A 27,495-nucleotide genomic window follows, 5' to 3' on the forward strand; every position below is an offset into this window, starting at 1 on the left:
GCGAGACTCTTTAATTGGGGTTGTGATCAATTGAAAATCATTCGATTAAATGTATCTGCAGGTGCTGCAGATGGCAGGTTGCTCGATACGTTGACAAAAAAACAACAAAAATTATATACGTGACGAGGTCGGCAATCGGCTGTGCTGAGTAAAAAAGACATTTCGTCGTGGTATTTATGCCGTACTAGTCCCATTCAACGCGTTTTGTACGATTAAAACGTGGTCGTAAATCGACAATTGATAACAATTTTACTAATAATGGATTTGGAACCTCGCGGAATTCATGTGGAATATCTAATTTTTGAAATGTATGCAACGAAACAATTATTGTAATCTTTAACACTTATTATTTATTGCAACTTTACTCGAATGTATGGAGAGTAGCTTTCATGATCTAACTCTTGACAGTATAGCTATACACGTAAATATAAAATACCCAATTTCAAAATTTCCTTCTTTTCAAGTTGAGGATATCGGTAGAAAGAGCCCTTATCGATAATATTTGGCGTTTTAATAGTCGCGACAGTAGTCATATTCGTTGCGCGCCTCTCTGTCATCATAATACATACCGATCACATAGAACATAGCGTCTAATTCATCAAAATCATCGGACTGATTGAAGCAGCAAAGGCTCGTCGTGCAATTTTCACCTTTTACATGGATATCGGTATTATTATATACGTACGTGCTGATCGGCGCGATGAAATGAAAAGAGAAAAAAAATTATCTACTACGGCGCACTGCAATCGCGTCGCGTAAATCTCAACCGGTTTATAAAAACCGTGCAGAGACTCTACAGCGATATATCCATACGAACTGGTTCGCACGAGCCGCGCCTGATAAGAGGGTCTGTCTGCATATCCGTGAGTTAGGGTAAACGTTTTTTTATAATTTTACTAGCGGTACCCGTCGTGGCTTCGCTCACGTTAAATTTCAAAGAGTAGGAGAATATTTATAAAAACAAAATAATATTTTAGCCTTTTTATGCAAAAAGACATTCAGGAATATGTTTAAAAAAGTGCTTGAGGGTAGGACAATTAGGAATGACAGAAGATTTGAAGTAAGCAACGTTCATCGCACGACAACAACTTTCTTTGCGTATGAAAGAGAAATTTAAACAAAGCCTTTTAACGATTAAACTGAAGAATTCTGGATTAACTTTTTTAAAAATTGTGGAATATCACCAATGAGCGATGAGCGATGAGCATTGAGTGTGAGGGTGCGATGAGAGTGGGGGAGCAGGTGAGTGTGTACGAAGTGATAAAAAACGAAAAAAATTCAAAAGTCAAAAACAAAAAAAGAAAAATGTAATCTAAGATCATAGAAACCTTCACAGTGGTATAGTAAATGTATGGTAAAATTTTAAAACGATAGTACGGGTAGTTTTTAAGAACATAAAATACAAACAGACGTCGTTTCTGCTTTATATATATAGATTGAAAAAAAACGGAAATTTTCAATCGGAGTTTCTCTGACACTTGAGAGCCTTGAACTTTAAATTAATCAAATAATTTAAAACACTCGAGCCTCAGGATGATTTAATCCATTCAATTAGCGATAGGAATAGCTCACGGTGTGTAAATCTTTTTCATGAGAATTCTACTGCAATAGGCACTGTGATGTTAATAATCGTATCTTATATGTATACGAGGCTTGCTATTTCATTTACATTCAAATATAATAAATCTCAGCAAAAACATAAGCTGCTTATCAATAAAATATATATCTTTAAAAAGAAGAAGGAGGGAGAGGAGGAAGGGAATGCAGCTACGTACGTGTAAAGTACATGTATCTCGTGCGAAATAAAACTAGCGCGATGCGCAAAGTGCATGCGACGCGACTGCAGTCGCGCACATGTGCGCATATATTTTATCGTTGCGATGTTATTATTGAAGAGACTCGCAACGAGACAATCTCAGGAATTCACACGGTCAGGCGTACTTATGCACAAAGTGTATACGAACTCGCCCGTTTGTGCGTACAGTGAAAAAGACTCGTTATTCGTCTGAGAACCTTGAATCCAAGGTGCGGGTGTTAGCAACCAACAACAACAACAACAACTACCCTCTCTCGAACGAAAACGAAAAATTGCGTTGCAGGCCCGCATGATTTTCGCAAGGGTTTTGTGCACTTTGTTTATTTTGCTGTTTCTTTTTGTTTTCGGAATCCGAACGTTGAGCAACGCACGCAGCCTACCTCATACATACGCATACAAACGAAATCGATCGGAATGCCAAAACTCAAGCCACGACTACTTATTTAATTGCGCAGCAATCATTCAATTTCGTGCTTAACGAAGAAAAAAAAAACGAGTTACAACTCCCGAACCGAGAGCCTTCTAGCTTTTCGCAGCCTTTTCTTTTTTTTCGCGAGACCGCACGAGTCGTTAAAATACGACTGTCCACGTCCTCGGGCGCGGATTCGATCTTATAAAAGCCGCTGTCAAATTACGCACACTCGCGCGCGGTATATATAAACGCATTGCAGACTCGGTACACGTAAAACTTGACGCACAGGCGCGTATACGTTTTTTTTTTTCATTTCGAAGAATATAACGCAACATCTACAAAGCAAATGCTCGATCGAGATTGCCGCAGACCACGGTTGAATCTCGTTGCGACATCGCACATATATATAGGATTAAGGTAAACTCATCGTGAGAAACTGTAAATGCATCTCTTGTGTCACCGAATGTATCAACGCATCTGTGCGACTATTACGAAGGCGAGCCGCCATCGTCGCCGTTTTTCGATAGCAACCACGTACAGTATATAAAATGTATAAATGCAGGTACACGTGATTTTTTAACGCGCTGCCGAGCTGCGCAATTACGCCCTTGGTGCGCGACTCGTGCAGTATATACAATACTACGTGTGCATATAGCGATCCACGCGCTCGGTGTGCAGAAAACGATGCCTATGAGCGGCAGCAACAGCAGCATCTATCGCTGAAAGGCCGCTCCCGAGTAATTACCAGTAATTGAGCCGGCGGCAACAGCAACACGTAGTACATACTGTATACGCCATATATATTCATACATGTAAGAATAAGAGTTTCTTACGGATGAAGGAATAAAATAATAACTGTCTGCGGCCGAGCGAGTAGCAGCAGCAGCAGCACACCTCGGCGCACGCCATGCTCGCCTGGCAAGGATCGCAGCATGCGCGCAGCCAACGCCATATGTATTCGCGCTCTTGTTTTTCAATATTTTCATGCATACACAACGTACGGAGCAGCGAGTCTTTTTCAAATACTTTCGAGAGCGAACGCGCGTGATTTCTCCTTTATTACGCGCGCGAAAACACATGTAAATTGCCTCCTCCTCCTCCTCCTGCGCGCGCGAGCGGCAGCTCTTTTATGTATACTTTAATACTACAATACAGACAACTCGAGTAATCGATCGCTATGTATAGCTACTTTTCTGTGTACACACACATATTGACGACACTTTTTTGCGCGATGCGATCTCTATACACAGCGCCCATTGCCCCGCGGTATACATCTACATTGTCGTGGGAACGAGAGAAGCCGCGATTGCGCCGCGTATTTGCATGCATTAGACGAAATTACATACGCTCGGACCTTCTGGCGAGGATATACCTTTTATTTATATAATTTGTTTTTCTTTCTTTTTTTTCATGTGTATCTTTTCGTGTAACTTGAAAATTGAATTGAATGGAATTGAATTGAATTGAGAGAAAAAAATGCAATCGACTTTACGTGCACTCGTAGCACGAAAGAGTGAAAGTCCATGCATTACAATCGATGTGGATAAATGTGGTGCAAGCCGCGCCGCAGCACATTGACAAACAACGATTGTCGTTTATATTTTCAACGCTTCTATACTCATGCCTGCGCGTGCCCCGAGGTGACTATAATCAAGAAGCGCGCGAAGAGCTGCACGGCTAGGAGGCCTTGAGAAGGAGAGATAGGAGAGAGAGAGACTTTTATAAGTTAGTCCGCGACGTAGACTGTGCACACAAGCGCACAATACACCTATCGCATCGAGTGTCGCGTTTGCACTCCGATGATAATAGTGGGCTTCTTCTCCTCGTATTGCATTAAATACGCCGACACGTGCGTCTGTTTTGTGCGTCTGATATAACATATCCACATCGATTTTCTCGGGCCACGCAGCGATGAGAATAATTAGATTTCGCTGTTGTTACGCTGGGGTATCGCATTGCCATGGTCGCGATCAGCGATTTTTCTTTTGTTCGTCGGATATATATAAACGCCGTCGTCGTCGACGCGCTGCACTGTGAACTGCTCGTACGATGCGCAGCGTGCTTAATGCGTCTGATTTAATTTACCCGTACACCAGACGGACGTAATATCTGTAATTGTTTTCATGATTCGGAGTCTATCTATACGTTTATGAGAAATTTTCATGTCTAGTGCGAAGTAAGGTCCGGACAGATATTATGTCCGTCGGGTGTACATCTCTTCGAAAAATTATTAATTGTCACGAGCGCAAGATAAATGATCTTCGAATCGCGATACATTCGTTATAATGTATGTGCTAAGAACGCACGAGCGCACGTATGACCCTTTTTCCCTTTATTTTAATGACCTCGCTATCTCTTTTCAAGGTTGTTTGGTATGCTGTATAAATGCTGTTGTTGCTGCTGCTGCGAAAAAAGAGAAGAGAAGCTCTTCGTTCGAAAAACTACCATGCACGTTTAAAACTGCAGCGAGAGGGAATTTCGCACATTCTTCATTGAGTCACGTAAAAATGACCGAGTGCGGCAATGTACTTACTAACTGCAGCAGCCAAAAGTGTATTTTTTCTGAACTGTGTGTGGTCGTCGCTGCAGCTCATTTCTATGTGTGTGCTACAGTTAGACCACTACTATTTGTAACGGATCATTTTGCGGGTGGGGCTCCAGCGACGGAGAAAATGATCCGCTGATTTTCGATCGGTGCCAAACAGTCGATGAACTACACGTGCGCTGGAATGCGCACTTTGGCTATTTTCAATGTCGCGTGTGCTTCCAAAGCTAACGTGCGCTTGAAACTAAACTTCGTGAGAAACTGCAATGATACAAAGAATGGGGTTGAAATTCGTTCTAATTAAACGTGCATGGTATATTTTTTGCGATGCTCGCAAAGTAGCTTACATACTTAAGTGGCCTTTCAGCCGCTCCAGCTAGCTTATATCGACTCTTCGCGCGGAGCGGTACATTATCTCCACAGCGTACGTCCATATTTTTTATGCATTTAAAATCGTTCGGAGTTTCAAACAATGTAAATACCGCTGGCTCATGCATAGACCACAGTCTGATTCATATGCTAATCGATGGATCGTTAAAACATTTTTCTACTGGATTTTTTCACGCCTAAGCTAGTACAATAATAATATAATAAATATAAGTTTATTTTTTAATTCTTTTTTTCTATTTTCTGACCCAGAGATAAAACACGATACTATCGTTTCTGAGAAAAGAATAGCACTATTTGTGCTTAAATTAGTGGCGAATTCCGTGTATCAATATTTTTAATAAACGATTCTCCAAAGAATAGGAAATAAATCACGCAAGGACGCGATTCAAAATTTATGCGCGACGATCGTCACCGAAACTGCTAATTCATTAAACGATGCCGATCGTCAAAGTGCTACCAATGAGGAGATTTCAGACTATACCTAGTGGAAAAACAAGTTCTGACGAATCGTACCTATAGCGCTTTAACAAATAAGTCGTTTTATTTCAAATTTTTTTTATTTTTCGTTTCTAACGAGTATATTCAACAATCGAGCAGTGAGTGAAAAAAAAAAAACAAGTAAATCACTTGACGGTGCGAAACAAAGTTATCTCGTTAAAAAAATCTACGAAATAATAGCCCGAACAGCTTGTGTACGTATAAAAAAAGATCGTGTTATTAGCTGACCGGTAACGCATGCAGAAGAGAATAATTGATGTTACGTATTTTTTTTGTACGTTTGATCAAAGTAAAACGTTTAATTCGATCGTAGCTAGCTGTATGGATGACAAAAACAACGAATTTCAATAAAAAAAGGTACTGCTTTTCAACGATTGTCATCGATGCGCCATCCGTTAAAGATTTTTTCAATCTACAGTTATACCATAGCCGCGTTAGCTCCTTGTAATCACGATTCACGCCAGCTGTTTATCAACGTACGCGTTATTATTATTTTCTTCTCCATAGCCACAATGACATAATTGCATTCTTATAGTACAGTTAAATGCTCCGGAAGGCACGATGGGTGAGAGTAAATTACGCGACACGTCTTAAACGATCAAAGAGAGAGAAGCCTCTCACAATGCACTCCTAGGACGCCGCATGTCGTCGTCGTCGTCGTCGATGATAACGGAGCCCATGGTAAATAGAATACATATGTGCGCCCGCTCGCGACCCAATGAATATCATTTGATCTTACGCCAAAGAAAATTGACTCGATGCTCGTGATGTCGTGTATATGATTCCGATTGCTATCGTATGTAAGGGCCCAGTAATGCACTTGAGCTTGCTCAAGCACACGCACACATACATACAAACTCTATCAATTCCTTGCGGCTCTCTCTCTCTCTCTTTGCCTGCACTTAACGGTTATTCGAAAAAAAGGCTAACTTTGCCGTTTTACCGTTTTCGCCGGTCCCCCCTCCACTGCCGGTTGCTCTTTCGCCTTGCATTTTTCACGATGAGTGTAAGTACACGCGAGCTCCGAGATTGCGATTACGTATATACTTTCCGAATTGTCTTATTAAGAAAAAAAAAACTCAATCCAAAATAATTTATTCATAGCGGCATTGATTTAATTCTTAACGGTGAACGCGTGGTATTCGAGAACTGCAGTTCAACTAGAAAATCGTCAGCTGAATGTTTATCTTGAAGCTGTTCGACATACCGATCGAGTATCAAAAATTAAAGGATTGACTCTAATTGAATAATCCGTAAGTCAGTTCACGCAAAAAAAAGAGAATAAATCCGTTAGATAAACGTTTGTCGTTGTATTATATTGTTTTAAAGTATCATCAATGACGACGACGTTCTTCGAAGTTGTTAATTTGAACGATCCTCAAAACCAATCACCACGATAGCCTCGCCAAGCACTTGGCAGTGATCTCTCGAGGATTAGCAATGTGGCTTCTCTCTTGAGGAGTAGTCGGTTGACTTTTTTTATCATTGTCTCTCTCTATCGGTGAAAAGTTTAGCTTTGAGCCAAGGACTCCGAGAATGGGTGGGTTTTTTGGTAATGAGTCGGGACACGCTTAAGACTTGTCAAGATGTTTTTTTTTATAAAATGTTGCATCTTATTTGAAATTTTACAATTTGCAAAATAAACAGTTCGTTTTTGGGTTTTTCAAACTTACTCTGAAACGTTAACAAATTGTTAGACAATAACAAGAACTAATACACGTAAATCCATTCTAAAGACAAAAAAAATAAAGATATAAAAAATTTGATTTGTATGATTAACTAAAAAAAAATTAAATAAAAAATCAGGCATCGTTAAACAACAATTAATCCTACACGATAGCTATTTATAATTCTAGTTGAATATAGCCATATGGTAATTAAATTAAAAAAAAATAAACAAAAAAATTACGCAATGCTGGTAAATGCGAAATCACAACAATGTAATAAATTACAAAAATAGCAAAACCTCTCTGGACGAAGATGGACGACGATCAGATGAGAAATTATCCGGCAAGAAACGCATTTATTTTTTACTGCCGTGTCTGTACCACCAGCGACTCGTGTGACGCTTGCGAATGTGGCATTCTGAAACAAACAAAGCACGATTCAAAATAATGTCGTCTGCTACCTTTACATTATGTGTACAGTTGCAACCTTCAAAGTTCAAAAGGATAAACGTATTTGAATGTGTTGTCCGATGTACTTACTTGAGCAGAAACTGCCTTCTCCGTGGTTGCATCGTTTTTTCTTGTTCCCGAGCTGCCTCATGTACAAGGCATGCGCGAGCAAGGGTCCGACCTGATCAATGCTGCTTACACTGCTACCACTGCTGCTGCTGCTGCTGCTGTTGCTGCTGTTGCTGCTGTTGCTGCTGCTGCTGCTTCTGCGGCTGAAGAAGCTGTCAATGTTGCTCATTCTACTGAAGATGCCGGAGCTACTGTTGCCACTGAAGCTACTAGTGTCACTAGTGCTGCTGCTATTGCTACTGAAGCTGCTGCTGCTACTGAAGCGGCTGCTACTGCTGTTGCTGCTGCTATCGCTACTACTGCTATCACTGCTGCTGTCGCTGATGTTATTATTGGTGTCGTTGTTGCTGCCAATTGGTTGTAGACTGAACCTCAAGTTCATCAGAGTTTGTCTGAAGTCTGTGGGTAATTCATTAATATGGATGCGATTGGTATAATTGGTATTTGTGCCGTTCTCAGTCAAGGCGATCGTGACATTCCAATGATGTCCGTCCAAAATCGCAGTGATATTGGCTCTCGTACCCTCGCTTCCCACAAAGTTACCGTTGGGGTCTAGACCGAAGGCAGGCTGAGTATCTAGACCGACCGAACCGAGCAAGGAATAATCCAAAGATGCTTGGAACCTTTGCAATGGCGGTGGTGCCATGTCGCTCGTGGACAGAGAATTTTTTTCAACGATTTTCCGTCTAGGCGCGCCTAGACGTTTTCCGAATTTTATACGTACACGTTATAAATCGTTGCTCGAAGCGAACGATTCAACGGCTCGGCGACAACTGGCCCGTGCGGGCCTCTCTGTTTACGTAAACACGAGTCGCTCCGTTTTGGCGAAAATTTTCCCCGAAAATCTAACTCTCGCTATCTCGTCGTACGAATTGCTCGACAGATGACCGCGGCTAAGCGCTATATAGTAGTTGTGTTTTGACTCTCGATCGCGCGCGATACAATACGTGCCTATAATTCTGAATGAAAATAGTCCGTGTATACTAGTGTACGCACATTTAAGTATACCAGTCAAAAACAAGAAGTAGCGTGAATTTTTTGCAGGTAACTTTCTTTCGATCGTAGCTTCCCCGAGTAATAGCTCTGAACTGTATCGACGAATTTCCCAATGCCTCGAAGGGGGGCAAAACAACGAATGAAGCGATTATTGCATTAATGTAGGCTCGCGATCGCAACGCGATTACGTCAGGATAATTATTCTCGGGCCCGGCGCATACGTACTACTTACGGTCTAATTGTAAAACTGAAACACTAAAGCTATATTTCCCGAGTGAAGCATACAGTGGCAGGTACATAGAGGGGAAGAACGATTGCCTGTATGGTGTATCTTTGGAGCTGCTATCGATCGCCTATCGCGGAAAAATTTTCTATACATCCACAAATCTTTTGCTTGTCAAAGAAATTATATTGCCTCTGCTTCCTTCGCAAGTAACCCGCTTCATTTCGTACTCGAAAAAAAGTCGATTTTTTCTTACACATGATACAAGATGTACATGGGCACCAACGAAAGAAATTTGCTCTCGTGTTATTGGAAATTTGTATTTTATTACACTATCTAGATGTATAAATTCACAGGGGTCCCGATAATACCCGATAGTTATGCGCCATTTTCCCCATTCATTTCGCGTATCTATTTCACGAGCAAATATACACTCGCAAATTCTCGACGTGGATTTACATCCCGCTGAGTCTAATTTACACCTGCATCGCGCCGTGCCATTCGCTTCTACATGTGTACCATTACTCGATTAGAAAAAGCGAGAGGCATGGGGCTATTGTTGGTATTTCAGTCGGCCGAATGATGCAATACACATCTGTGTGCCGCTGAAACGATTTATCTCTCTAATAAGGCGATCGAGTATTTCTCGGCGAGTCTCGATATATCCGATTACAGCTTTATGATAATTTTCTGCAGTAATCCAAGTGAAAAATTGCTACAATAATCGTTCCGCGTTTATCATTTGTTTCAGAAAAAGAGAGCTGTCGATATGACTCTGTGAACTCGAACGAATCAAAGGAAAACGCAAACACACGAACGGAAAATCAGGATGTCGACGACGCAGTGCAAGCACTTTGTGCAGAATGCTTGGAAGAAAGAGCTCTGCTCGAACTGCTTCAAGTCGCGGGAGGAGCACGCGGCCAAGCAGGAGACCATCAGGCCTCTGATGTCTCGAACCACCAACAACGTTAAACGCGTCGCCCACAAAGTCCAGGTGAGCAATCCTTTTTACTTTTTTTTTTGGAGGTTGTCGACCTTGCCGACGAATCGCGTGCCACCAACTTTGCATGGTGTAAAAAACTGGGTTATCCTTGAAGTACGCGCGCGTACATATATATTATACACGTTAGGACGCGGAAACGAGTTGTATACCAATTGAAACGAGGTCATTGCTTCGGTGCGCGCTTGTACACATATTATGCGCTGCTGCATACAATGCAGCTGCTGCCGCTACTGCTGAAAAACATGCTAATATATCGGAAAAGAAAGCCACGAATATACATGAGAGAGCGGAGGAGAGTTTTTTCCTTTGCGCTTTTGGCAAATGCGTGAAAGGTGCTAACCTTGAAGCCGTGTACGCATTGTCCGTGCGATGATCAAACAATGCATACAAAAGCTGAATATTACAACATGCTAAAATGTTCATGGTCCCCTACATCTCATATAAGTTCACGTACGAAGATATACATTCGGTGTTTATAATGCGAGAGAGCCGCGCGCGCCACACATGACTGACTGTGTCATCGTGTCTCTCTTTCTCTCTCTCTCTCTCTCTATCTGTCTCGGTATTATTCATCGACGCGGTTAGTTCAGTTGGTTAAATATCGGGAGAATATCTTCCGAGTAATCTGACTAAGTTTATGATAAACTCGGGGAAAATCGTGAGATCGTCCCTGACACTAAGCCAGAAAATTCTGAATTATCGCCATGTATGGATCACGAATTATAATATCAATGAAATACATATGAATTTCCCACGATTTTTGTAGGATTTTTGAGTAATGACAGCTCACTAATAGAGAAATAAAAAGAGAGAGAGAGAGAGGAAGAGAGGAAGAGCGATTATTTGCATTTTTTTCGTCCGAGTTCGTTTAAAATTTTTCCAAATGTATTTGATTGGAAGTATCGATGAAAAAAGCAAAGACTTTGAATATTTATTTGATACACACGTACTAAACGAGTATATCTGTAAACGACTGAAATTTTTAGTAGTATATAGGACGAGCGGATAATAACAACTGATAGACGCTTTTGAGATTCTCTTATCTTTATAAGCAAATAAATAATGTTTAAATCGTACGCTGTATGCACTCGTAATACGTAGCGTCGAGTTCTTCTCAAAAGCTATAAAACGCGTGCATGTGTTGGCATTGATAAATGAAAAAATAATTTAAACTGTCAGTGCTTTTTTTATAAATACCACACTGTGCCCGTATCGTCCATGCGGAGAAAAAAGTACTGTTCGTAAAAATGAAACTGACAGTGAAATTATTTTTTCTTCTTTCGTTCAGAGAAAGCCGAAACTCTATGATTCTATGTGTGATTGATATTGCCGTATCTTCATTCATCGGAAGAAAGATTTTTTATCATTGTTTTACGTTTCAAGGAAACGCGTTAGAGATGGATTATCAATACCGAGCTCGATGAGTTACAGCAGGCCTAATTTTACTCGGATCTACCGTTGCGCAAGTGTAACTTGGCGTCGCGAACGACTTCCTTAATGTCACTAAGCGCTTATAATTATCGATACCGCTCGCCGCCGCTCTCTCGGCATACAAACGTTAATGGACCGAAATTACAAACGTCGGATGCCGCGTCTACTCGTCTACTTTTCTCTAATCGTCACTATCGCTTTCTACTGCCTGCTTTAATGAGCTCATTGACTGAGGCTCGAAAATTGGCACGAATTTTCTTTTTCTTTTTTCGCTCCGAGTGTAACGAACTCTTCTCCTTTGGCGATATCTGCGCTGAAAGGGAAACCCAATTATTCGCTTCCATTGTTGCCATTTGTTGCAGCGAAACGATCCAATTTAACGTAAAAAATTTCTCATTGTGGTTACCAGGGCATTCTGAGGCTCAAGTCGAGCAGCAGCAGCAGCCCCGATGCGAAGAAGCGCAAGAACGTCGCGTTCCCGGAGTCGCTCACGGAGATCATCGGCTACGACGGCGGCGACGATTTCGACCTCGTCGACGACGGCGACAGCAACGACCACAGCGCCTACGGCGACGATCCGGACAGCAGCATCGACCCCGACGAGCTGCCCGACAGCGAGGAGGAGCGAGCCCTGGGCAACTTGACCCGAGCCAATACCAACTTCAACACGGTCACGGCCAATCTCAGCGCCTCGATCGAACAGGCCAAGGCTCAGACGAAGGCGTTCACGACGCTGATGCTGGGCCGCGCGCAGAAGGACAACGAGGGCAAGAAGACGACGCTCTTGGTCAGCGTCAAGCCTTTCGGCGGCGACGACAGCATGCCCACGGCCAAGTGAGTATAACACACCAATAATTGGAGTTTTACTTAATTTATTGCGATAGATTCGATTCTACGCACTTGTGTGTTTTTTCATTGCTTTTTGCAGAAGACCGGCTGACAAAAAAACATCGCCCGATTTGAACAAACCTAAAGTATCGACGACGACTACACCACCAGCGGTGACGACGACTGCTTCGACGACCATCAAATCCGTGCAACAAACGAAAAGCATCGAAACGTTCAAATCCGAAATCAAACCGATCAAAAAGTCCCCGGCCGAGAGCAGCAACAAGTCCTCGGTGAGCGAGACCAAGCCATCGCCGCTGTTGAAGGCAACCCTGACGACACCGAGTCTCGGGAAAATCGTCGATATGCCTCTGATCACGTCCACGGTACTGCCGACCAACATTCTCGATTCCCAGAAGAAGCAGCAGCTAGAGCAGAAACGAACCACCAACATAGCGCGGACGCCGGCCATCAAGAAAACCGACAACGAGAAGCCGAGACTCGTCGCGACGAGCGCCGATCAGAACACCGCCAAGAACCAGAAGAACCTGGAAATTACGAATGGCAACGGAGTCGAGCTGAAGCTCAATTCGATCGCGTCGACGACGACGACGACATCGGTCACGAAAGAGATTTACAAAAGTACGTTCAGGCAGATCGATTTGACCGAGCGCAAAGTCGAGGGCGAGGCGGCGACGGACGCCAACAAATTACCCGAGAAGCAGCAGCAGAGTCGGGAATCTGCCGGAGAACCGGACGGTAAAGCTGACGAGGAGATCGTTGCCGATCCACCTGCTTTACCGAAGAGCCCGCCACCACCGATGGACGCCTCGTACAAGCGTCTGTCGTCGGAGCCGAGAGCGTCTTTTTTGCACGGCATGACGACAACGACGGTGGAAAGTGTGAAAACGTCGAAACCAATGGTGCCACAGAAACCCTCTTTATTGCCGAGCGTAAAACCCGTGGGTTCGAGTTTGGCCTCGTTGCTGATCGAGAGTCGTGCCTACGAATTCAGATTGAGCCAAAAAGCTCAGAGCGAGAGTCAGCTCTGCGGCGGTGAGTCGATGGCAAACACCAGAACGTCCGCGGTTGAAAAATTCAGCGAGAGGAGTCATCAGCAGCAGGTCGACGAGGAGGCCGAAGTCGAGGACGACGACAGCGAAGCCTCGTCCTCGAGCGATCAGCCGAGCCGTCTGGTCTCGAAGCGACGACAGGCACCCCAGCCACCGACGACCACCTCGCCGACTCACGCGGCGGCCGGTGTTCAGGAAGCGACCGAGGCGACCGCGCCCAGTCTGTTCGCTCGCAATCCCGTCGCGTCCAAGTCGGACAGCTGTCCGGTGGTGCGCGAGAAGGAGAAGCGCGAGCGAGCCTCGAGCTGCAGTCCCAAGTTCCGCAAAGCAGTCAACGACTCGCCGGATCCCACGAGCTGCAGGCCGCCCGAACCAGTTCCGCGAAGAGTCATTTCGCTGTCGCAGGATAGTTTGGCGCCCGCCACGGTCTGCAGTGGCAGTGAGAGGATCGCCGAGGAGAAGAAAAAGACTCGCTCGAAATTCTCGCTAAAGAAATTTCTCAGAATGGGCTCGAAAAAGGTCAGTGTCAACGAAATACATACATTTTAGACCAATAAATTATTTTATTCAAACATCACTCAATGAACTTTGCCTTTTGGTATAGGAATTTTTAGTCTTTCGTAATTTGGATAAGGAGATAAATTTGAAGAGCTTTCTATATCGCGACTGTACACTTGAATAGGCCCACACAAAATGGTACAGAATGGTACAGAGTCTCAACTATACATGAAAAGCAATTTTTTTTTTAATTTTATTTATTTAATTTTTTGTTTATTTTTATCTTGTTATAGAGCTCAGTAGATACATTGTACCTTGTAGAGAAATTCCAAAACGTTCTCGCTTTTTTTTGTCCTTAGCTGTACATAATTTTTATTTACTTCCGATCGCATCGGACGCATTGATTTTTAAAAACGAAAATTATCGTGACAGGACGTCGACATGACGGTTGCTGGCTCGAGCGGCCTGCGTAGCGACGAGATTCCTTGCACGCCGCAGCCTAAGCCGAGATTGGAAATAATTCACCCGTTAGAACTGGACGGGGCGGCAGTACAAGTTGTCTTGCGCGGCGATAAAAGCATCAAAGATAAGAGCGTCGAGCCAGTGAAATCGGCGACGGATTCTGCCCTGAACAACGGCTATTCACAGGCAAATCCGTCGAGCCCACATCAAGTCACCGGTAAGTTTTTATATCCTTATCCGATTAAATTCGCAGTACTTGTTCGCGCGTGCATACCTACGTTTGAATTTTTTTCCTTTTCTTTTTCTCATTCGACAGCTCGTCCGAGCAAGCCACCACCGCCGCCGCGAGCTCAGTCGCTCGATGAATCGTCGCGATCGCCGACAACGCCCAAACAGCAACCAATACAACAGCAACAGGTCCAACAAAGTACGAAATCTTTGGTTGGCAAAAGCTGGCAGCCAAATGCCGCCGCTTCTTCCAGTTCATCGGCATCCGATTCGATTTATGCGAATCTCGGTAAGTTCCGGCCCATTCAGTGCAACTAATTCACGCGCCAGCCACACACAAATAAAAAAAATCTCTATTATATTTAGCCATCTGCCAATATATAAATTTATATATAAATATACAGTTATTTATATATACATCGAAATTCATTTATACCTATATATATTTACATAAAATATATATATTTATTTTATACTACTTAAATATATTATTCCTTTTTTTTATACGATTTATATATATAAATATAGTTTATTATTATTAGTTAATATTACTTATTTACGTACGTACTTTTACGTCTCTTTAATGTAACAGCCATACTCACACGATACTCGCACCTGCTTTCCTTGCTGTCATACTTATACCGAATTATCTACAACTACTGTGGAGTAGAATATTAAGAGCAAAAGTACGCCGACTGAAAAAGTTGACATCATAACGTTAGGGTCTATTAGTTCCGTAGTTTAAATTTTTTTGCATACTTATAATTACTATCGTTCATGATACGCTATATAGGATAAACTCTTTGCCCGGGCATCGTCATTAATGCCATTTTGGTGCTGCTATAGCATATTGTTGAACTTACGGCACCGTTACTTTTATGATGCAATGCTATAGGAATTCTAGTTTGTAATGCATTATATATTAGTAAAAAAACCAGGCGTTACGATCGTTTTCTACATTACGCAGGTATAGTAAAACCCAGCAATATTAAACATAATAGTCGAGTAAGGTGAAATGAAAAAAGACTTACTCACCTGAATTCGCGATGCAAGTCATAATTTATAGGTATGAATATCAATTTAAATTTGACTTTTTACTTTACGTTTAGTTTAAAATCTTTAAAAAAATTGATTTACAAGTAATTAGCACTATAAGTACTCTGTAACGTTCAGTTTCAAAACAGTAGTCATTAGAATTAAATGCGTTTAATGAAAAAAAAAAACGTCGATACCGTAAAAAGATTTTTCGTTCTTAGGTGCTTAATTGACATTTGTAATTTGTTTTAGACACTGTTAACTGAAACACATATTTAACATTTTTATCTGATAATTTTAAGATAATCGAATGTTTTATTTTTAATTTTATTGACGCACGTATGCTCTATTGTTTAAGTTCTCCAATAAAACAAATAGTTGCATACAACATTTCATTTAATCGTTTAACTTTTCAATATATAAAGATGAAAGTATTTGACTTTTGTGCGATTATTTATGAGGTTTTCGTGATGAGTTTACTAGAAAATCAAGAAAAAATTATAAGTATGAAAACTTTTTCACTTGGTGTATAGATACTATAATGAAAAAAAAACACAATTTATGGTGTAATGATGCGTGTTTCATTGTGCTTCGTTATTAAAATTATTATAATTGCAATGAATTCATCTCACGCAATAACAAAAATTCAATTTTGTGCTGTAACTTACTTTTAAAAAAAAATGAATCAGTCAATATCTTTATAAATAATAAAAACCTTGTCAAACATTGATTACATTTTTTAAACGATGAGGTTTTTGAATACCAATATATTACGAAAACGCGTTACATTATGATTGAACATACTGTACTTTTTACTTCTTCTTCATATATATCACCTCTTTACCTCACGCCATCCATCTCTTTTATCTTCACTATTTACACGTACCTTCATGAGTTTCGAGGATTAACAATTTCCTGTGATATATTTACTACTTTGATAAATTTTAGTAGTATACTCAAATTTAAATTTAGCTTTTACATTTTTTTATTTTTTATTTTTAAAATTAATTATTGGTTCACTAAGTAGAGAAATACTATTAGTAATATATTTTGAGAAAAAAGGATTGCACGAAGGCGTGATGAAGTTTGAGAATGGCTGAATCGATGAACAAATTTTTTGTAGCCCTCAGTGCGACATAAAAGAAAGATGAGAAATTAAACTTAGGTGCAAAATATGTTGTAATTATTCGATACTGTTGATATACGCATTTTTTTTCTTCTGAAATAAAAGTTTTTAAACTAAAAATAGAATCCTAACGTTTTTTTCTTACATTATATTTATTACACGCCTTCACCGTTTTGTTTTTTTGATGGATATTTGTTGTATATTTGTAAAAGCATAGTTTTTACTGCCTTTGTTTTTCATACTTTGATTCAACTATTCATCAGGTACAAATAATATAATATCACCAATAAAATGGTAAGGTAAAAAGTTTTGAATTTATTTTTGAGCTTTCGTGATTTGTTTGATGTAAATGTTATTTTTTAATCCCAACCCATTAGACGAAGAAGTAACAAGTTTATGTTTTAATCAAATTTTATGAAATTCCGTTTGATTTTTCTTCGCTAATTTTTATGAATGTTTTTCTGAGCATAAAACTGTTTCTGTGACCGAATTGTCATACCTTATTAAAAGTTTCAATTGCGCTTTTCATTGTACGTCAAAAAATGTACGAAAAATTAAAAACGCTGCACAAAGAAACTAACGTATAAATGTATTAAAACGAAATTCCGAGTACAACTGCATATATTATCGTGCAAGTGTCGTGGGTCAGCTTGCTGCAGATGCTTTTGCTGTGTGTTTTTTATTTTCTTTTTTTTTCATAATTTTTCGAGCTACTGAATTACACAATGAATAATTGATGCTTTCAATGATCGAAATACCTTTATCGCGCTATGCATATTCAATGTATTTTCACCGTATTGAATGTAGATTTTCTTGCTAATGTATATGCACGGCGCATGCCTCACATTACAATTGCACGGATTCGACATCCGACGGGTATGCTCAGCATTTTTCGCTTCTCTTTTTCTCTCTCTTGCTCCTTATCGTACGCTCATTGTTTTTTTGTCGGAAGTGAAGCCTCCTTATCTTGCTTTTTGCATGCGTGCATTTATAATCAAACTCGACTGTCATACTATCGTACTGCGAAGTTTTATTGTTCTCTTGTTGCAACAAATGGTTAAATATAATGGAAAAATGCTTCCGTCTCGTTTTTGGCCGCTTTTTTTACAACGTATACTAGATCACTGCTTACTATTTTTTTCTCAAGTACCTGCGAAATTTCCTTCCCTGCACCCTCTCATCACACCGGGTAATCATTTGGTCATCACCGTTAAATCACATGATAAAATTATTATTATATGATAAAAAAATAATTTAAAAAATTACCAAGAGTTAGGGAAAATCATTATTAATAAATAAAGAAAAAAAAATCACATCTAAAATGTGTTACTAACTTGTCGTCGCGCTTGTCTAACAATTTTATATAATGCAACGTGCGCTCGCTCCTCTCGCTCGTCCTTTGTGATCTTCCTCGTGGCGCTTCTACGCGTGCGAAGACGAGCCCAGCAAGGCACCAACAACAACAACAAGAGCTGCAACGACGGAGCCTGGTGGTGTTGCAGGTTTGTCGAGAAGCGCCCTGGCCCCGGCTAAACCCCGCAGAACGTCCAGTCTGAGGGATCAGGCCTCGATCAAGAGCAACGACTCGCTGGACAGCGCCAAGGACGCAGCCAGCCGAACCTTCAAGCCAAGCCAATCGGTCGACGGGGATGGAACTGCGTCGGTTACCGATTCTCAGGTACATTTTTCTTTCCATCTATCGGGATTAGAGTTCATTCTTGAAACGTCGCTCATCGATGTATAATTTTTTCATTGTAGATTCTGACGAGTGGTTCCGAATGCGACGACACCAGTCTCGAGCTACGTCAGGCCGCGAATCATCCCGTAACGAAACGCCAGTCGGACAGCGGCGTGCTCGACTCCAATAACAAGGAGCTGAAGTTTCAACAGAGCCTGTTCAATAGATCGACGTCGCTGCCCTACTGCGCCGGTAACGAGACGGACTATTATCATCGGAACGGCGAGAGCGACGACTTGGCGGACCCGTTGATGGGAAGGCTGCGACAGCGACGCAGCCGTAGCATCGTTCATCACAGCTTGGAGGACAATTACGGGGCCGTGATCGTGGCCAATCACGAGGCTCTGGCGCAGATTTTGGAGCAGACCAACAAAACGCCCTCGCTGCCGTTAAGTTTGCGTGGACTCAAAACGGCCAATTTGCGTTTTCAAGATTTCAAGTACAATCTGACCTCCGCCATCGCGACGGGTCGTCGAGTCTTCGTACCCTCGGCGTCGTGGAGCGAGCAGCAGATCAGTTTCTGTGTGACCTTCGAGTCTGTACTGCCGCTCGCTTCGAGGAAGGAATTTTACCTGACGCCCGTCGTCGAGTTCGTCGATACGGTTGGCAAGGATATAATTGAGCTGGCCAAGGTATCCGGTAGAAAAATCTCTCAGGGTAAGTTATCCAAGGATTTTATGAGTTGCAATAATTTTAATTACTAAAGTAAATAATTGCATTCTTCTTTGAATAGCCACGATATCGGTATTACCGCGTCTTCAAGTGCACACACTGAAAACTTTCGCGGACTCGTTGCAAGTCGATTCGGACGAGGCGGCAACGAGAGAACTGGCATTTGTACTGCTACAATTGGTCAGCGCTTTCAAGAGTTTGCAAGCTCAAGGTATCGAGGAAGCGCCAAAGAGCCTGGACAATGTTGTGCTGTGTCGTGAGGAAAAGGACATACATTACAGGCTTTATCTATTCCAAGGGTAACGAAAAATATAACTGATTAAATTTGAAGCTTATAATCGAAGAATAAAATCATGAACGATCAATTTTGCAGATTGAACATTGAAAATAATGAAAACGACGGCTGCACGTCGCTTTGTCGGTGCGCCTTAGCTGCTCTCGATGTTTTGAATCTAACGCGTAAACTGCCTCTTGTCCAGGAACTACTGACACGTGAGAGAGCTGTTACCCTTTCACAGGTGAGAATTCGACAAACGGTTCGTTTTAGATTCGATAGTTACAGATTTACATTCGAATAAACTAACGACACTTTGATAACCATACAGGTCAAATCGATCTTGGAGTTTTCGCTGTGGGGTCCAGCCGACGCAACTCTTGGTGGACCGCGAGAGCGCGAAACAGCCCTGCAAAGATGGTTGGACCTGGAACGGGCAACCGTGCTTCAGGCCCTGGTTATGCGAGCTCGAAGCCAGCTGAGCCTTCTGGACGAGTATCAGCTGCTGTTTCTGGTGAGGACCAGTGCCAAAATCATGTGCGAGGCTTCCTTGCTGCTCGATCGTCAGAAGAGCGGATTGTTTCGCGGCAAAGATTTCAACGTGGAAAGTCAATGATGTTCGATTTGCGAATGCTATGAGATTATTTTTGTAAAATTTAAACTGCAAGAAAGATTATTTATATATTTTTATAAAAAAGTTATATATATATTTTATATATATTAATAGACATGAGCGTGATGAGATTGTAAAAAGTTACGATAATCTAAGTCTACAATTAATGTTGATAAACCATGACTTTTAAAGTGGAATCTGCCATGAGATATGATCAAAATTACATAGTTTTTTCTAGCGACCATTCTATTAAAAATCTAAACAATTTTTTTTTATTTACAATAAATAACAATCATCTGTTTTTTACATTTGTTAAATGTACCTATACACGATTGTACATGACTTGTCAACAAATACGTAAAATATGTTCGAAATAAATTTAGTCATAAATATTAAGGAAAGTAAATTCTTTTAAACATAAGATGTCGGTGAAAAAAGTTAAAAAATTTATTTTATATATTAAAAACAATAAAGTTTAAATCTTGCCATAAAGAATATGATAATCAACCTCATTCATTTTTATTTAAACCATTCATTATACTTACAAAGAATTTATTTTATTCGAATTTTTTCGAAATAGAGTGAGTAAGTATCAAATCGATATCTCACGATGAATCACTTACGCCCACGATAGTCATCACCGTAAGTACTTACATCTCCGAAAAAGGGTACCTTGAAATAAGTTCTTCGAGGCACGTTAAAATATTTTTTCCCCGTTATCAATGGTGTTTGATTTTTTCCTTTGTCATTATAGTAAGTTATAACGTCTTTTTTAGCGATGCCATTTTTCATGTCTTCACTATGATCCACGTAATGTTTGTGCGTTGTACTAATAGATTGGCCAAGGGTTTTTGTGCTTTGACATTTTTCATTTTCAGCTGATATGATTCTATTGACATTTTCACTTTCAGTAGAGTAATTTTTTATTAAATTTGCTCCTGACAAATCCTTAGGATTCCGGTATGTTAGTCCTGGGTATTGTTGTGTTTCAAATTTAAGGAAGCTCAGTAAATACTTATTAACTACTTCGAAAATAAATTTAATATTGGTCAGTTACCTGTTGTTGTCATATCGTATCTCAAGTCTACAGGTGGATCTTCACTAAAACTTTGTAGAAGTTGTAATATCGTAAATTTAGATTTAGAAATAGTATCCCATTGTCCATAAAACTCAAACGGCTTCTTTAATTTATAATCAGTAAAACTTTTTTGATATGTTGACAATTTTTTGAAAATATTTGGGTCATGCTGGTACAAATCTGGCCGGACTTTGCATTTAAATTTGTCTTTAAAATGAAAAGTATGTTTATGAATGCAGAAAAATGAATCAGTAACTAATATAAGTTTTTTTAAAACGCACGTGGTATTAGACACTTTTGATGTACACAAGGATGAACAGCATTGCACGACTCCTTCATTGCCTAAAACCAAACCTAAATATTTGTAAACGAACGGATGAATAAAATAAAAACAAACGAATATAGATTTTTGATCACCTCTCCTTCTTTTGCAATTTATTTATTCTGCATTTGACTGTTTAAAGTCAATCAGTACAATGTACACAATACGTTAATTCATAAATTTTTAATGACTTTCCTTCCTATCATTACTCTCTCCACGAAAAAGCGTATTTAGAATCTTAGTTTATTTCATTATAATTAGAATTATTATTTAGTTTTAATTATTGTTTACTCGCTATAAGCGTTCGATTTTTCAAAAAAAGTGACTCACAATTTACTCACATAACGTTACGAACATCATACGCATACATTACTTTTATTTTACAAGTTTTGTTCTCACTCGCATACGGCACACGCGCACACTTAGAAGATCAATATTGGAAGTTCGTTTATTTTATACGGTATTTTACAATTGAAAGCAGCGCTCAACTTACGCTGAACCACACACACTCGAAACTTACCATTCTTACTATTTAATTCCCAACAAAAGAACCCACCACTCTATGAGATGAGATTTTAGTATGAGTTATGAAAGCTATGAATTCAAGTATTTTTACAAGACTATTTCGTATGATTCTACGCAATTAATGAGCGTTGAATCGCCCTTGAAAAGGGTTGACATTCTTGTGAACCTTAGAATACAATTGATTCTAATTTAACAATAGTAATATGTAACTATAATTTAACAGTAGGTCCTTTCGTTGATAAGAATCTCGCAGTGAATTTACAATTTCAAAAACTAAGCTTGCAATAAACGATCAAAGTCGAGATCGAATACAAGGGAACTAACTGAGCTCATTCACACGCCGATTCGTGAAATCACCTGCGAATCTGGATAACCAATCACAACAAAAAAATCATGGCTCGGTATTATGGTACGCAAAAAGTACCAGTACAAACTTTGTGATCACTCGCACTTATTTCACTAATAACTGTACAAAAAGAAACAATTTATTGCAAGGCTATCTACAAAGATTTGATATTATTTATAAAAAATCTTTTGGCAACAATCAGGCTCGTTTTTTTATCATGTAACCGGAGAATGCTTAATATCACTCAGTCTCAACTGTATGCGATTAATACAAAAATTATCACCATTTTGTCAAAATTGAAGCCAATACGGAACCAAGATTACGGATCCTAAATTAAATTAAGTTTCACCTGCCTGATTGTCAGATAAAACTCCACAATACATACTCTTGTTATCGTCATCGTCTTTATAATCATCTATCACAACACTAATATAAAAAAGAAGAAAAGATCGGTTGATTCTCAGATTCCTCGGATAAATCTCACATACGACATAACCATGGTCGCATAAGCTGATAAATTTAGTCACTACGCCACTTGTAATTACATTATACAAATTAAAAGTAAAATAGGCTTGATAGAAAAGTCGAAGCGGAAAATTAATTCATCGAAATCCGCTCGAATCTTTAAACTTCGTTTCTACTTTTCTTCAAATTTGAAAAAAGTTGCTAACTAGAGATAGTCTTGGATAACGTCGAACTTGCACAATTTAAAACGTATCTCGCTTAATTTAATTTTTTTCTTCATCAGCATTCATCTTCAATTTGCCGATGAATGCTTTATTAAAAATCATATTAATCGGTATTGGTTGTAGAAAAAAACATGGCGCGAAGTAGACTACCAAGAGGTTTGCGCGTCTTATCGTTGTCTTCGACGCATTGAGCTCGTCGTGATCAGTTTTTGCGGCTTCCCCGACGTTTCATCGACGTTGTACATTGAGGACAGTACCATTTTCCTTTAGGCGGTGCTGTGATGTTGACACATGGATAATGGAACCACTCGAAGGGGCACTAAAAAAACGACACATAGATCCCGTAGAACAATGTACATAAATTATTGTTAAATTCAACGAGCCATGACTTGCGACTTACATCAGAATTATCACAAGCAACCATGTCACCGTAAGACACTTGGTTGCAAATGCAATATCGCGGCTCATTTGGATCGAAAGTCCATTCAGCATTTTCAACGTCAGCGACGGCCTGCGACACTTGCACAGTCGTCTGCGTCGTCGAATTCGTGTTCGCTTGATTGGATGCGTTCACCAAGCCACCAGTCGCGTTACCAGATAACGATTGATGATGCGATTGCTGGTGTAGATACGATTGTTGTTGCTGCACTTGATGTTGCTGCTGATGCGCGTGCGTGTGATGCTGCTGTGCGTGATGCTGTGACGGATGATTCGTGTGCTGATGATGATGATGTGTTTGTTGCGTATGCGACTGCGTCTGAACAGCGGACGATAAGACGTTCGAGTTGGACATGGCCGTCATGCGTCTGAGGAAAGTAATAAACACTGTTAAGATTATTTCATATCTACAAAGACTATATGTTTTTATGGATGTTCAAGAAAATCATAAGGTTCAGAAATAGATGATTACAACAATACTTGGGTGAAAAAGAATGGAAAACGATGATTAAAACATATATAAATGCATTGTTAACGCATTATCACCAATTGAGAGATTATTTCTCACAAGGGATTCATCACACGATCAAGAGTTCAACATATAAATGTTTAGTTATCAAGAGTTTTCTCTTTTTTCACCGTGTAAGGACCCTTTTCAATATACCTTCGAAGAGACGCTGATACAGCAGGTTTTCCTCGTCCCGGAATATATTTCGAACTGAAATCAAAAACGTAATTGGTCCTGTTTCGAAAGTTACCCAAAAACCAGAAATAAACTAAAAAAAAAAGGAAATTTAAAAACAGGGGCTTGTTGAACTCTTTGTTAACGTTCAGAAACTTATTTTTAAAGAGTCACTTAACTATTAAGTACAATAAAAAGTTTGAATTATACTTTTTGTTTTTCTTTGATGATTCTTGAATAGCAGCAATAGCCGTCTGTGCAGCACCAGCTAATTCTCTGCTGAATTCAGCAGCATGAACACCACCTGTATTTATCGCCTCATAACTGGCTTTTAAACTTGCAGTCCTTCTGCCTTGTTGCATTTGTTGCGTAGCGGCAATAGCTTGCGATGCAGCGGCGGCAATTGCATTTCCGCCAGCACCTATATGTCCAAGACTATAACTAACACTACCACTACCCACTGAATTTGCTAATGCCGCGGCCGACGATGGTGTCGAAGCCGTGGCGGGTATCGCCGTCGGCTGTGCTATCAGCGGCGCTGAATTTGCGGACGCTGGCCTGCTCTCCGGTATGTTGCATAGAGCACTTTGCGACGAACTCGGAGCCACCGCGAGTTTTTCCATTGCTATTCGTTTCGGGTGATCTTGTGAAGCTGTCGAAGCATTCGAGTCACGACGTTTATCGGCTCGCGCTGTGGAAAAAATACAACGTTGTTAGAACAACTTAATGGAATTACTGATTATAAGAATTGATGTGCCAAGAAATACTTCCTACATCAATTTTTGAGCTCGCAATACTAAGACAACAATTTTTCAATATACATACCATGAGTGTGATTATCACGAGCTCTGCTCGTTGAAGAAAAGCTATAACGATTTTCTTTCTGACTGCTACTGATATTTGCGGATGAAGGCTGATCTAATTCTAGGGATCGTTTTTCTAGGATTTCAGTTATACCTTTGTTATCAGCTTCCAACTCTCCCTTGAACTTGTCTAGTTCTTGGTCGAGTCTTCGTAAATACTTATCTACTAAATCATGCATTTGATTTGCAAGATTCACTTTTTCATCAGCATCTTCTAATGTTTTGTAATACTCTTTTCGTATTTCATGATACTCTGCATCTTTGTCATCTGCTTTCATTTTTTTGGCATTGGAAAAGAATATTTTAACTTTCTTTTCTATGCTATCCACAGAATCTGAAAAGAAATATAAGTTGTAATAAATAAATATGATAACATCTTACTTTGAAAAATATTTCAGTATAATGAAGCAAAAGTAACAAACTTTGTACTGACTCATGTTGAACTATTGATTTTTGTAGTATTATTTATTGCAATATATGAATGATAATCAATTATTATAACATTAAAACCTCTTTTTTTTCAAATCATTAGTTCAACACAATGGCATCAACTGATGAAATGACAAGATCATCAGAAATAAATAATGACAATACTCGTCAACAACCATTTAAAGTAAATGCAAGTCACAGATTTAATGTAACATAATTTTTTCAATGAAAAGTGTCTACAATAATAATAAAGAAGATTTTCTTACTTTGTACACTTAAATCCATTTCTCTGAGCTCTGTGAACCTGTCCCTCAATTCTTGAGGCAGGTGCTCGATCACTGAAAAATACATGTGTTTTAGCATAAAAACATTGCAATAATATGATAAATAGAAAGGGAATTGAATTGATGTAGAGTCATCTGATGGTTCAATGATATCTCTAGATTGCTTAATAGGTCATATTGTATGTCAACAAAGAAGTGTCATCCTGAGTTTTATAAATAACAAAAAGCTCTTGTTTGGGTTTGACGTCCCTCGAAAAGCTAACCTAAAATTCATGAGCATGGAGACCTCGAGCTTAAACAAGCTCTCGCGTTTTCGGTCGAGCGAGAGAGCGTAGATCGAGTTCAAGCTCCCTGGAGGTAACGGTTCGGCCCTCGGCCAGGCCGTAAAGCCGTAAAACATGGAAAAAATCATAAAAGCATCATTGTGTCGGTGCATCGAACTCGACTAGGTTATGTTCGACGGAGGCGCCAAACGGCGCACACACACAGGCTCGCTGGCCAGACGCGCTGACACACGTACGCGCACACACGCACGAGGCTGGCGTGCGCCGTCCTATGCGCTGGCAGTACGTGTGCTTGCGCGCGCGTTCGTGTGCGCGCGTGTGTGTGTGCGTGCGGGCAACGAATAGGTTCGACTCGGGTTTCGCGTTATACGTGTATGTAAGCAGGGGACTTACTCTCGACATAATCCTCGAGGTAGAGCATCCTGGCTGGCCTCTGCTGAGCTCTGGGCCCAGCGACGCAGACGGCTCCGTAGCTGCCTCCTTGTGGGGCGCCCGGTCGGAGGGACGACGCTCCAGCCTGGCTTGCTGTACACTTTGAGATTGGGCGATTATGATGATGATTATTGTTGCACAGAGAAATGGTGTACGCTATACATGTATACGAGCGTGTACGAAGCCGAGTATATAGATGTATAGGTAGAGGCCTCGCGCAACTGTGTGTGGTGTGTCTGCGCTCGCGGCGGCCTGTGCTGCCTGCGCTGCCCGAGCGAGAGCGCCTGGCATACACGACGATCGCGACGTGCACCACGAGCCGAGGAAGCCGCGCGGGGACCTCGTGCGGCTGAGCGCGCGACCAGCCGCAGCAACGGAGCAGCAAGCCAGGCGTGCAGCTCGCTCGTTGGGAGGCAGCAGCAGCGGCGCGACACAACTCCTATATTCGTGTATGCGCTCGTGCTGTGCCCTGTGCAATGCAGCTCGATCGTCGTATACGGCGCGACTCTCGTTGCAGTTGCAGGACGGATAGGCAGCGACCGACGGCGATGCTCGTGAACGTCGCGTTCGCCAATTTGCCGCCCGTCTGGCCTGACAACTTGCGCCCCGGCTTGCTTATGCTCCGGAACTCGCCCTTATGTCAACGCGCGGAGCCTGCCATCGAGAATTGAATTCGAATTCGGAGTCGTCTCCGCGCGAATTCGCTGTTTAATGAGCTTGGCTTCGATGAATAAGCTTGACGCTTCGGAACAATTAAAAATTAATTCGTTTCGAAAGTTCAGGCGATCGTACGAAACGAGCTCCGATTCATACGATAGACTTTTTTTCAATAAAACTCGAAAAGTTTAAAATAGGAGTTTTTGTTGATTCTTTGTGTTTACAAACGGGCTCGCAGCGTCATTTTTGAGTTTTGGCGCTGCGCGTCAAGCACTTTACCGGCGTCACAGACGCACGAGCAACATAAAAAGCACAATAGGCTCTTTCTCTCTCTCTCTCTCTCACTCTATCTTTCGCTG

The 27,495-nt window shown here is 40.8% G+C and overlaps 3 protein-coding genes across 6 annotated transcripts in view; 1 reads left to right on the forward strand and 2 right to left on the reverse strand.

The window, feature by feature from the left end:
- Window positions 1–20,602, forward strand: part of LOC106648971 (serine-rich adhesin for platelets) — a 53,125-nt gene extending 32,523 nt beyond the window's left edge. Inside the window, exons 1-11 of one of the 3 annotated variants that reach the window (XM_014366206.2) lie at window positions 8,785–8,951; window positions 9,878–10,120; window positions 11,970–12,394; window positions 12,489–13,980; window positions 14,392–14,638; window positions 14,738–14,938; window positions 18,313–18,488; window positions 18,569–19,205; window positions 19,282–19,519; window positions 19,594–19,738; window positions 19,826–20,602. In XM_014366206.2, coding sequence (XP_014221692.1) covers window positions 9,956–10,120; window positions 11,970–12,394; window positions 12,489–13,980; window positions 14,392–14,638; window positions 14,738–14,938; window positions 18,313–18,488; window positions 18,569–19,205; window positions 19,282–19,519; window positions 19,594–19,738; window positions 19,826–20,110 — 4,011 coding nt within the window. In that variant the 5' untranslated portion in view covers window positions 8,785–8,951; window positions 9,878–9,955 and the 3' untranslated portion in view covers window positions 20,111–20,602. Of the gene's footprint in view, window positions 1–8,784; window positions 8,952–9,877; window positions 10,121–11,969; window positions 12,395–12,488; window positions 13,981–14,391; window positions 14,639–14,737; window positions 14,939–18,246; window positions 18,489–18,568; window positions 19,206–19,281; window positions 19,520–19,593; window positions 19,739–19,825 lie in introns of those variants that run through there. The other 2 variants (XM_014366204.2, XM_014366205.2) reach the window with 2 other exon arrangements.
- LOC106648972 (uncharacterized protein DDB_G0281497-like) lies at window positions 7,237–8,691 on the reverse strand. Its single transcript, XM_014366207.2, has 2 exons — window positions 7,869–8,691; window positions 7,237–7,746 (listed from the first exon to the last, which is right to left on the reverse strand). The coding sequence occupies exons 1-2, from the start codon at window positions 8,551–8,553 to the stop codon at window positions 7,685–7,687; spliced, it is 747 nt and encodes a 248-aa protein (XP_014221693.1). The 5' UTR covers window positions 8,554–8,691; the 3' UTR covers window positions 7,237–7,684.
- A 985-nt stretch (window positions 20,603–21,587) lies between the features above and the next one.
- LOC106648788 (inhibitor of growth protein 3) lies at window positions 21,588–26,801 on the reverse strand. 2 transcript variants are annotated; one of them, XM_014365880.2, is made up of 7 exons: window positions 26,441–26,800; window positions 25,746–25,817; window positions 25,013–25,384; window positions 24,398–24,878; window positions 24,170–24,223; window positions 23,468–23,873; window positions 21,588–23,386 (listed from the first exon to the last, which is right to left on the reverse strand). In XM_014365880.2, the coding sequence occupies exons 1-7, from the start codon at window positions 26,466–26,468 to the stop codon at window positions 23,270–23,272; spliced, it is 1,530 nt and encodes a 509-aa protein (XP_014221366.1). In that variant the 5' UTR covers window positions 26,469–26,800; the 3' UTR covers window positions 21,588–23,269. The 2 variants fall into 2 exon arrangements, with proteins under 2 accessions (XP_014221366.1, XP_014221367.1); XM_014365881.2 differs by lacking the exon at window positions 24,170–24,223 and having other exon boundaries at window positions 26,441–26,801.
- Between the last annotated feature and the right edge of the window lie 694 nt (window positions 26,802–27,495).

Source organism: Trichogramma pretiosum, unplaced genomic scaffold (assembly GCF_000599845.2).
Source record: "Trichogramma pretiosum strain Unisexual culture from Peru unplaced genomic scaffold, Tpre_2.0 scaffold22, whole genome shotgun sequence".
NCBI lineage: Eukaryota > Metazoa > Arthropoda > Insecta > Hymenoptera > Trichogrammatidae > Trichogramma > Trichogramma pretiosum.

What these genes read in the sequence shown, in the direction of transcription:
- LOC106648972 (XM_014366207.2), bottom strand. Translation starts at nt 8,553, where the DNA reads ATGGCACCACCGCCATTGCAAAGGTTCCAAGCATCTTTGGATTATTCC. An exon ending in AGAAGGCAGTTTCTGCTCAA is followed by an intron (nt 7,747 to 7,868) that starts GTAAGTACATCG and finishes TGTTTGTTTCAG; the next exon opens with AATGCCACATTCGCAAGCGT.
- LOC106648788 (XM_014365880.2), bottom strand. Translation starts at nt 26,468, where the DNA reads ATGCTCTACCTCGAGGATTATGTCGAGA. An exon ending in TCGTGATAATCACACTCATG is followed by an intron (nt 24,879 to 25,012) that starts GTATGTATATTG and finishes TTTTTTCCACAG; the next exon opens with CGCGAGCCGATAAACGTCGT. An exon ending in GTATCAGCGTCTCTTCGAAG is followed by an intron (nt 23,874 to 24,169) that starts GTATATTGAAAA and finishes TACTTTCCTCAG; the next exon opens with ACGCATGACGGCCATGTCCA.